We start from the raw sequence: 11,684 nt of genomic DNA on the forward strand, positions 1-11,684 counted from the left end.
CTCTCTTTCTCGGTTCTGGTGAAGGGCTTTAGACCTGAAACATTAATTCTGTTTCTTTTTCCACATATGTTGCCTGATAATGCTTTTTTTTAAAAAATAATATGAACAGAAATGCTGGAAATATTCAACTAAAGACAGTCACCAATGCTGTCTTCACATGATCCTCTGATTTCACTGGAAGGACAATTGGGCCAACATCAGTCCTACATCCCTGTTACTGAGGCCCTGGGTACACTCGGTAGACAGCACTGGGCCAGCCATATTACTCACATGCTCAACACCAGAATCTGGAAGCAGATACTCTTTTCTGAGCTCTGTCATGGGAAGAGATTACTGGGGAAAAGATTCGAGGATGTGTTCAAAGTCCCCTTGAAGAAATGCAACATCCCCACTGACTCCTGGGAATCTCTGGCCCATGGCTGCTCAAAGTGGAGAAGGAGCATTCAGAGTGGTGTTGAGAACCTCAAGTCCATGCACCAGGAGCACACAGAGACCCCGAGTGACAGGCAGAGTGAGTGGACCACCTCACAGACCACCTCCCCCACCTGATCACCAGACACCACCTGCCCCATCTGTGGAAGAGCCTGGTTTCCACATTGGCCTCAGAACCCTCCTATCAGAGCAGAATCCGGTCATCCTCAATACTGAAGGAATGGCAAAGAATAAAAGCAATGCATGTCCAGGTCAGGGTGCTATGTGAGTTGGATAACTTGAGGCTGAACTGAACTGATGAGTATTTCCAGAATTTTGCCTGAAATGAAAAACAATTTAGTTGAAGCAGAATCTTACAGAAAGAGATGTGAAGCAGGATCATATCCTTGAACCTGATGGCCTCAACATCGATTTCTCTAACTTCCGGTAACCCCACCCCTTTTTCTCCCCTTGCCCCCACCACTCCTTTGTCCTCCCTTATTCCTGTGGCTCCCTCCCCCCACCTTGATGACCTGCCCATCTCCTCTCCTTCCCTCCTCCATCTTCTTCCATGGTCCACCGCCCTCTCCTACCGGATTCATTCTTTGTCAGCCCTTTGCCTCTTCTACCCATCACCTCTCAGTTTATCACATCTTCACGCCCCTCCCCCACCCACATACCTTCCCCCTCTACCTGAACTCACCTATCCCCTGCCTGTGTGTGCTCATCCCCCTCCCCCTACCTTCTTATTCTGGCTTCTGACCTCTTCCTTTCCAGTCCTGATGCAGGGTCTCGGCCCAAAACGTCGACTTGTTTATTTCCCTCCATGGATGCTGCCTGACCTGCTGAGTTCCTCCAGCATTTTGTGTGTATTGCTCCAGATTCCAGCATCTGCAGAATCTCTTGTGTCTCATATCCTTCAGGGTCATGGTGGTGGTCAATGAATTGTTGAAAAATGTGACAGTATTTGACTACTGTGGATGATTGCGATTTTTGGTTACATCATGTAGGGAGATATACCATTGAACTGCAAAACTTTACCCAAAGTGAGGTACATGTTAGTACACTTCTTCGGCGACTGTGTTCACAACGTTACCTCATCACCCCTCCCCCCATCCCATTCATTAGAAACCACAAGGGCACATTACTGAATGAACAAAAGATAAAACCCCGCAGTTTCTTAACATCTGAAACAAATTGGTGAAAAGGATAAAACTTAAGTGTAGAGAACTAAGGGTATATTGTCAAGGACGTCCTCAGAACAGAGGTTGGTTCAAAGACTTCAGAGCACAAAGGAAGCTTGAAATACAGTCTCGTCTTTCCACTCATTTCGCAGCCCTCTCGGCTTAATATCAACTTCAATCGCGTTCCTATAGTGTCATCGCTCGAAACGGTGACTGTGTTCAGTGGACCGCCGCTTCTTGAGTCGCTCAGGGTATCCAGGTTCACGGTTTTGCATTTGGCCTTGGCGGCGAGTTCTGCTTGGATCATTCAGTTGCACGCCAGGTATTTAGGGAATATAAGATTACAATGCAAATGTTACTGCAAATTAATCCGTCCTGGGATATTTCAAAATAATGAAATCGAGAAAATCCTTCTTCATTTAGCTGATGTCTACAAAAAAAACTGCTTGTGCGTGACGCAGGAGGAAAGTATTTAAAGGAAGATTAGAGCCCGCATGACTCTAAATACCATCTCCCCCCATTCGGACCGCTTCTACCTCCTGTCCAAAGCGAATGAGATTATATTAATCGGCACTTCAGACTAAGGACGGGAAGGCGCTGTGTTGCCAGGTACTGTTGTGCGTTGACACTTCGCCCGGCCGTGCTTAAACGACAGTTTGGACAGGTTTTGTGTAGTTTCATTGACAATAAAAGGAGGGTGAAATCCAGTAGAACGGCCTTGCTTTAGCCCTGTTCTTCTCGCCGGATGCACAGAGATGGGAGAATGGACAATACTAGAGAGGTTGTTGGAGGCGGCTGTCCAGCAGCATTCGACAATGATAGGAAGGTAAGAGGATTGTCAGGATCTGCAAAATCAGCAAATGAACCTTTATCGCGGCGAAGTCCCATCGGGTGTAGCACTCCTTCCGAAGACTTTAATCCACTATTATGTATCCATAATGACGGTTAACTTTGCCAGTAGAGTCTTTTCAATTCACATAATCGAACGACTCAAGTCCAGGAAATTCCAAAGGTACCTTGTAGCAGATAGGGTAAAAGTGAAGGCGCGTTTGGAAGCGATTGCCTCCTGGGTGCAAGTTACCTCTCGCGAAACATTGCTGGCAATTAGTGGATATGTGCATTACTGTGTAAAAGTAAGCTTCTCCTAAAAGTCACAACTTGTTGGTGCTTTTCAGACCTGAGTGGGTCGGGTGGATGTGGTGGGGGGGGGGGGGAGATATAAAATGTGTGGGGCAAATGGTGACGAGTTTCTCACAGCACAGTCTCGAGAATGTCTCCAAGTGTTTCAAATAGATCGAATCAGTTGGACTTAGGTACTTTTTTCTCCTCGCAGGATCCTGTTAACAGTGGTGGTGATCTTCCGAATCCTGGTGGTGGCTATCGTAGGGGAGACGGTGTATGACGACGAGCAGACCATGTTTGTCTGCAATACCCTGCAGCCGGGCTGCAACCAGGCTTGTTATGATAAAGCGTTTCCCATCTCACATATACGGTACTGGGTTTTCCAGATCATTATGGTGTGCACTCCCAGCCTCTGCTTTATCACCTACTCCGTGCATCAATCCTCCAAGCAGCGGGAGAGGCAGTACTCCACCGTCTTCATCGCCATGGACAAGGATAAGAAGCGAGAAGACAACAAGATTAAAAATACAACCGTGAACGGGGTTCTGCAGAACTCGGAAATCTCCACCAAAGAGATACAGTCTGACTTTTTAGAGGTTAAAGAAATGCAAAACTCGGCTGCGAGGAATAGTAAAATGTCGAAGATGCGGCGGCAGGAAGGGATCTCTCGTTTCTACATCATCCAGGTTGTTTTCAGGAACGCTTTGGAGATCGGGTTCCTGATGGGACAGTATTTTCTTTACGGATTCAAGGTCCCGTCAATGTATGAGTGTGACCGCTACCCGTGCGTGAAGGCGGTCGAGTGTTATGTGTCCAGACCCACGGAAAAGACGGTCTTTCTCGTCTTCATGTTCGCCGTGAGCGGACTTTGCGTCGTCCTCAATCTGGCGGAATTGAATCACTTGGGTTGGAGAAAGATCAAAACGGCGGTGAGGGGGGCGCAGGAACGGAGGAAATCCATATACGAGATCAGGAACAAAGACTCGCCGCACAGAATTGGGGTGCCCAACTTCGGAAGAACTCAGTCCAGTGACTCCGCCTATGTGTGAGATGGAAGCGCACCCTCGCTGTTTCCACTCGCGTTCGGCTGGCAGGTGAAGTGCTTTGAGACTGACCCAACCATGCCAAGGATGGCTTCCGTGGCCACCGCTCTGTTACCTTGTCCACTTCGGAAGCTGTCAGGCGGAATCTGAAACGTCCCGGACGTCAGTCTGGGCACCGTGCATTACCACTTGTCGAATAAGAAGTGTGCTATTTCATCTCGCCAATTCTGTCGTGCATTTTAAAACGTTCGCATTGCTCCTTCGAAAGTTCGGTTAGAATGAAATTGCTTGTTTCGTATTTCTATGCGAAGACGCAAAATAACTGCTAGTTGTTTCCAGTGCTCACGTTATTTATGCAGCCTTTATGCAGTGCTCTGTGTAGGATAATCGACATTTTATACCTTTAATGGTCTAATTCAAACGGCTGCTGTGTTGAGGGCTGAAACCCCTCTGTGACTGTTACCCCCTTTTTAAAGGTACTTAATAAATGGGCGATTTTCCCCCCAAGGTAGCAGATAAGCCCCACTTGAAATTGTGCGTTTTAGCACTGGCCAATGAATCCCGTGTACAGAGGCTTGAGCAAAGATCTGGATGGACTAAATCTGTACATATTCTTTTAAAATACGATTGCTCTAGGCGCTGTCTCGTTACAAGTAGTCGCATACGGTTAGACACGAATCCGTTTAGAAACCCCATATCGTACGGAGCGCCCCAGTCTCTGAAGAGTTTAGGAATTGTTGTTCTTTGATTGCCTATCTGTCCCCACCGCTAACCTTAATTTATGTACATTTTTGTATCTACTTGAAATATCATGTCCGGTTTTAAACATTCTCAGCATGCAGCGGTCATATAATTCTCACAGATATTTGTTTTCAGTGTTCTGATTAGCGCGGTGTGTATAACTGGAGGGATCAAAGTATCTGAAGTTGTAAACTTCAACAGCGGTATAAGTTTCGAAGAAGGCCGTTCAGCCAAGGTGCCCTAGCCCATATGTATTTCTTATCAGGTCGGTGTAAGTGTGGACAGGGGGAGAATTAGACATTTATTGGGCGAAACAAAAAGGGTTGTGTCATTTTGTTTCATCATCATGGAACAGAGAGGATATTCCGTTCTGTTGAAGCCTGCGGAACTGAATTGGTCAAGGATAGCTTCTGTTTATTCAGCGTCCAATTTCCGTCACAGTGTCTGGTCTGCATCTTGGTGCTGGTTGTGGGCCTTGCTGTGCACGAAATGGCTGCTATGATTCCCTAGTTAAAACCGCGGCTATACTACAATGAAATACTTAATGGGTTGTAACGGAACATCATGAAATCACCAAAGCCACGGAATAAATACAGCGTTGTGTTTTTTTTTGGCTTTTTAACCTCAGAAATATCACCCTGATACTATTGATTTTTGAGTGCCATATGTGAAATGTTACTAATTTCCAAATTAGGATAAAATTGAGATAAAAGACTTTGGATTGGGTGTATGCGCTCTCCGATATCGACCTGCTATCACTAATTTGTTTTCAACATCTGACAGATATATTTGCAGCACCTTGTTATTTCGCCTGTACAAATTGCAATGCAAAATAAACTTTTGTAAACGAAATGTTTGGTCTGCTTATTTAGATTTTGTTAAGCAGAGAGAGAGAGAGATTGAAATAAATCATGGACCCATCAGCTGTTGTGGAAACAATATTCCGATTTTGGAAACGAAAGAAACCACTGAAGAAAACAAGATGCAGCATTTTGGACAGCAAATAGTTTGATATCGCAACAACCAAAATGAAAAGAAAGCCAAAAAAAGGATGTTCTGATTTCAGAGTTAAGGAAACAATAACAATATTACATGGGGGGAAGGATGGGAAGAGGGACACACCTCAGTTACCAATAGGCAAGTTAATATTAAGGGTTGTTAAGATCCGTGTTACCATTCTTACTCCAGTGAAAATGAAGCTTAATATTTTGTTTGCACACTAATATGTGAAATGTTTCTATGATATAATACACTACAATCAAATATGTGTTTTTATTTAGAACAAAATAAGAATCAAAACAAGTTATGTTACAAGGGTAAATTATGAGACTCCCAGCCTGGGTAGCACTCAGAGAGTACCGGGTAAGATTTTACTGCTCTTTTTCCACCTTCACTGAAGCCTTTGTAATTTTCCTCTCGACTTACTGCTGGACAGCTCCATGGCCTACTTCACGTCATTTTAATGCACATAACTAGGCCGAACAAAACACAGAGAACATCTTTGTCATCTTCAGACCGCCCTGGTAGATTTCTACTCTGTGCACTGGAAGCAATATCGGCAAGTTCTCCTTGTGTCATTCTCTTGGTCTCCACTTTTTGGTCTTGGCACCATATTCTCTCTACCCCTTGCTCTCCTCTGAGACTTAAAAGGATGTTTGGTTTCTAAATTTTCCTAGTTCTGATGCACGGTCACCAATATGAAACATTAATCCTGTTTGCCTCTCCATAGGTGCTGCCTGATCTGCTGAATATTTCTCGCATCTCCAGGTTCTTGGCTTTCAAGATCTGGAACAGGTTTGAGTGGCAGGAAAGGTTTCTGTGGATGTGGACATGGCCACCTTCCACTGATTCTCCAGTGAGTATCTTTCTGAGCTAGCTTAACAACCTTTCTGGAGCCTCTGTCAGTAGATACAACTGAATCAGATTCCCATATGGACCTCTGCTAGTCTTTATGTGTATTTATGACAGATGAGGTCACTGAATAGAACCTAAAGGGTAAGACTGCCAGTTGCCAGAAACCAGCCTTAGGCTCAGAGGGAAGCACTTTTGGCTCAGAGTTGAATGGTTGTCACTTCATCAAATACCACAGGTTTCATTTTTCAAGTATAGGTGACAGTGCAGTATAGTGCTGAGGAAGTTCTGTATTTCAGATGAGACATTGAAAAAGGCCTGTCTGCTGTGTAGTAGGCATAAAGGATACTATGGCACTGTTTCTGAAGAGTTATCTCCAGTGTACAAGTCAGTATCCATCAATCAACATTAGAAAAATGGAATTAACTGGTCATTATGATATCATTTTTGTAAGAACTTATACTCTACAAATTATTTGTTATGTTCCTTTAAGCAGGTGATTACACTTAAAATATATCTTATTAGCCATATAGCACACTCTTAGACAGTGCAAAGCCCTGTATGAATACAAATCTCTCATTTTTAACAGCTTGTTTTTCAGTGACCACAGACACAGAAGTAAAATACCAGTTCGCAAGCCTAGTCATGGTAAACATGAGGCAAACCAAAGGCTGACATGAGTAACATTCATCAGATTAGTTGCAGAGGAAGTGGAAAACCATGCCAGAAAGGAAGATGATGAATGTACAAACACAATTTATTCACTAAAATGGGTCAGATTCATCACAGCAGAAACTAAGTATGTGTCAGATGTTGGAAATGTAAAGCCAAACCAAAAACTGGCAGAAATTTCAGCATGTCATTCAGCAGCTGTGCAGAAGGTTAATCTTTCAGATTTTATGACTTTGTGGAAATCTGACAGTGATAAATATGTGGATGAACACAGCCAGTGAGGAAAGCAGGAAAGAGATTTAAATGCGTTAATTAGAGAAGAGGAGGGAATCCTAAAAAAAGGTGATAATAATTTACAACAAAAAGAGGCATGAGTGAAATTAAAGAAATAATTATATACGTGTGTGTGTGTGTGTGTGTGTGTCTGTCTGTCTGTGTGATTGTGTGTGTGTGTGTGTGTGTGTGTGTGTGTGTGTGTGTGTGTGTGTGTGTGTGTGTGTGTGTGTGTGTGTGTCTGTGTGATTCAGACATTGTATCAATGATGAAAGCAGTATGGCAGAGACTAGGAGAGAACAATTTATAAAACCAAGCAGATTTTGGTAATCCAGAAATTGAGTCAAGTTGATATCAAGGGTGCAGGTTACACTCCTGTACATGCCCATTGCATGCACACTAACCCACAACTTAACAGAAACTTTGAAATTTCTAGAAAAGGGGAAAATGTAATGAGGAAAACTGAAAGAGCTTGGTCAAATGCTCTGTCTACCATATGTATGTATAGAGGGTGGCACTGTCAGAGCTGATGTAGGGGAGGAGGAGCAACTAGATGTAGAAAAAGGAAGCAGATGGAAAGGAGCATAACCAAGGGACTTATGGGTCAGTGGTCTGGACAGTGGGCTCTCCATGACCGGAGATCAAAATTGAGAAGTCCAGGAAGGGAAAGAAGTGTCAGAGATCGCTTATTGAACAGTGAGGAACAGAAGGAAAATTGGGTCAAGATTAATAAAATTCTCTAAGTCAGTGCAAGTTGCTTGCTTCAGCCACCAATTATTGGTCAGGTTGGGAACATAAGCAAGACTGGCACAAAATGTTCACGATATCTTAGAGTCATGGAGTACTACAGCACAGAAACAGGCCCTTCAGCCCATCTAGTCCACACTGATCTGATGTTCGGCCTGGTCCCATCTACCTGAACCCGGACCATATCCCTCCAAACCCCTCCCATCCATGTACCTATCTAAACTTCTCTTAAATGTTACAATTGAACCCACACCTACCATTTCTGCTGGCAGCTCGTTCCACACTCGCACCACCCTCTGAGTGAAGAAGTTTCCCCTCAGATTCCCCTTATATATTTCACCTTTCACCCTAAACCAATGTCCTCTAGTTCTGGTCTCACCCAACCTTTTGGGGAAAAGCCTGCATGCATTCACCCTATCTATACCCCATGTAATTTTGCGTACCTCTATAAAATCTCCCCTCATTCTCCTGTGCTCCAGGGAATAAAGTCCTAGCCTATTCAATCTTTCTGTATAACTCAGGCCCTCAAGTCCCAGCACGTAAAAATGCAAACAAGTCTGGGATCTGTGTGACTTTTCATCATGAGACTTTGTGTGAGGTTAAAAGGGCTAATCATTCAGGATGAAGTTGAACCAGGCAAAGAGTGACGGAGTGTTACAAGTTCACTGTAAAATTAACTAGAGTAAGGGAAGTGGAAGCTGACAAAACTGATGTCATGTCAGTAGTTTGCAATACAGTTATCGGTGGAGGCTTCAGAGCCCAGAGGTGCCAGATGGGACAGAAATTCTGAAGAATCCACTTTATGGTAAATTAAGACCCTTCTGGGCAAAAGGGCAGACAGTGCAAAAGCAAAGCTCAGCATTGTGAGCACACTAAAATTCCATGGCGCAGTGTCAAGCTTTTGATGCTGTTTACATCCAGCATTCTGTGCATTCACATCGGACTTTGAACACTTCCAACAGCCGTATTTCTAATTCAACCTGCTTGGAGAAAATGCGGGGATTGACAGAGAATGTCAAATTGCACTTCGTAAGAGAGAGAAGGAAACAATTAAAATGCACCATTTAAGTGGATTTACAGTTAACATAGTGTGGTCATTGCAGTCTCCCCATGTGGTGTTGATGAACAGTGGCAGTCTGTGAAGAATTTTCAGAGTTCCAGGTTTTGTTTTAGAATTCTGTGCCTGTTCCAGGTATTATTGGTACTGGAAAAGCTAGACAGATAACCACTGACAACCAGACTCAAGAAGAGCTTCTTCCCCATTGCTATTAGAACTAATCACCTCTTTAAGATCCCTTTCCCGGCAGTGCTGCCACCTTCTCAAACCCTTAATTCCACCCTTTCCGTTATTGTCACTTCAGCATTTCTTTTTGCACTACTTCGGTTTGCACTGCAATACTTTGCACCCTTCTGTCCTTTCTGTCGTTTTATGCTCATCGCTGTATTTATTATTGCATGTACACTGTTTACTTTATGAGCTTCACACCAGCAATGTATTTGGTATTGGTATTGGTTTATTATTGTCAGTTGTACCGAGGTAGAGTGAAAAACTTGTCTTGCAGACCGATCGTACAGGTCAATTAATTACACAGTGCAGTTACATTGAGTTAGTACAGAGTGCATTGATATAGTACAGGTAAAAACAATAACAGTACAGAGTAAAGTGTCACAGCTACAGAGAAAATGCAGTGCAATAAGGTGCAAGGTCACGTTCAATAGTCTTATCACAGTGGGGTAGAAGCTGCACCCTGGTGTATATGACAATAAAGTAATCTGATGTGGCCCTTTTATATCAAACCTGCTGCAGGACACGGCTTCTGGACTCCCGGTGCGCTCGATGCAGGTGACGGCAGACGCACCGAACGTTGGTGCTCCTGCGTCGCCCCGGCAACGCGTCTCTCGGTTGCCTGGCGACAGCGCCAGGCTCCGGTTGCACGACCCCCCCCCCCCCGGAGACTCGATGCGCCGGCGTCACGTGATGTACGGGAGCGTGACGACGGAGGGGAGGCGGGTGGAGCGCAGCCTGCGGGGAGCGAGCGTCTGGTGAGATATTCGCTCCTCTTTTGCATGGTGGGCAGATTAGCTCAGGGCGAAATTCTCCTCTCCCCTCCCGTCCCGGAACGTCAGCTTCAACTCCGTGCAAACTTGCTCAAGTTTCCTGGGGATTTGCTCCACCCGAGAGCTTTGCCTGACATTGCACCGAAGGCAGCCCAGCGTGCATCCTCGTAGTACCTCCCCAGCCTTGTTTGTTGTTGTTAGGTAGCATTGCTTTTACTGGAGGATTGAATGGACGTTTGGGAGTCAGCAACAGGTTTGAAAAAGGTTGAGCGTCCGTCATGTGTGAAGTGCAACTATGGGTATACACTTTTAAATGTGTGGGGTGTAGGAACTATACTATTTGCAGTCTAAAACAGTAAACGTGCAAGGATTAAGGTGTTCGTCGGAGTCCCTTCATTGGAAAATAGCGCCTACGCAGTGAGTTTCTGTCCGGCGTGGGCAGAATGGGCTCTTCCTCTACCTTGCGACAGCAAAATACAAAGCACTGGGAATACTCAGCAGCTGAAACAACTAATGCAATGTAGTTTCGGGCTGATTATATTTGGTTAACACTCGGCAGAGGTAGTAAATTACGCCATTTGACTCCACTGAACCTTCTCCATTATTCACTAAGATCATGGTTGACGTGTCTCAAATCTATCCCTTTTATTTTCTGACTTCCTCTGGAAATACCAGAAGGACGCAGAATTAATTATAGGTGAGTAGCTTAGGTAAAAGAGTTACAAAGATTCAGAGCCCTTTGAAGGATTTTTTTTTACCTAATCCAAACTTTATTCAGTGAGAGTAACTTCCAGTTCTAAACCCCACAGCCAAGAATAAGACCCACGTATTGATATTGGTTTATTATTGTCACTTGTACCGAGGTACAGTGAAAATCTTGTCTTGCATGCCGATCATACAGGTGAATTCATCAGCCCTATCAGCCCCTTGTGTTTTTTTTCTTTTGGCAATAGAACAGTATGCAAGACAAGTTTTTCACTGTACTTTGGTACGTGACAATAATAAACCAATACCAATTTTATTCTCTTAGTGCCCCTCATCACAGGATTTGGGTGAGTGAGCATTCATTGCACCTCTTTTAGAAATAGAGACCAGAGCTATTCTGAGTTTTCCAGGTGTGGTTGCTCCAGGAGTGGTGTCACCTGGGCCCTCAGACTTGTTCACATTTGTGCTCCAACCTTTTTGTGATTAAGGTTGTTGCTTTTAGTGTGTCCTTCCACCTGTTGTATTTCTTTCCAGTGATGTGCATATTTCAACACTTTCAAGTTAGTATTGGAAAGCTCTTGCATCATAGAAGAGTATTTCTCAAAGATGTTACAAGGAGAGGTTGCGTAGACTAGGACTTTATTCCCTGGAATGTAGGAGATTGCATAAGATCATGAGGGGCATAGACAGGGTGAAAGCACGTAGCCTTTTTCCCAGGGAGGGGGGTGCTAAAAACAGGGCATAGGTTTAAGATCAGAGGCAAGAGATTTAAAAGGGACATCAGGGTCAGCTTCTTCACATGAAGGGTGGTGCGTATTTGGAATGAGCTGCCAGAAATAGTGGATGAGTCGGGGCACATCAGCAACATTTAAAAGCC

The 11,684-nt window shown here is 44.3% G+C and overlaps 1 protein-coding gene across 1 annotated transcript; it reads left to right on the forward strand.

The window, feature by feature from the left end:
* The first annotated feature begins 2,350 nt into the window (after positions 1-2,350).
* Positions 2,351-3,766, forward strand: gjd2b (gap junction protein delta 2b). The gene is made up of 2 exons (XM_052020659.1): positions 2,351-2,421; positions 2,929-3,766. Exons 1-2 carry the CDS (start codon positions 2,351-2,353, stop codon positions 3,764-3,766), a joined length of 909 nt encoding a protein of 302 aa, XP_051876619.1.
* Positions 3,767-11,684: the final 7,918 nt, after the last annotated feature.

The sequence above is a fragment of the Pristis pectinata genome, chromosome 1 (genome assembly GCF_009764475.1).
Source record: "Pristis pectinata isolate sPriPec2 chromosome 1, sPriPec2.1.pri, whole genome shotgun sequence".
NCBI classification, from domain to species: domain Eukaryota; kingdom Metazoa; phylum Chordata; class Chondrichthyes; order Rhinopristiformes; family Pristidae; genus Pristis; species Pristis pectinata.

Excerpts from the sequence above, each read along its gene's own strand:
- gjd2b (XM_052020659.1), top strand. The coding sequence starts at position 2,351 with ATGGGAGAATGGACAATACTAGAGAGGTTGTTGGAGGCGGCTGTCCAG. Across the intron at positions 2,422-2,928 it reads CATTCGACAATGATAGGAAG|GATCCTGTTAACAGTGGTGG; the intron begins GTAAGAGGATTG and ends TTCTCCTCGCAG.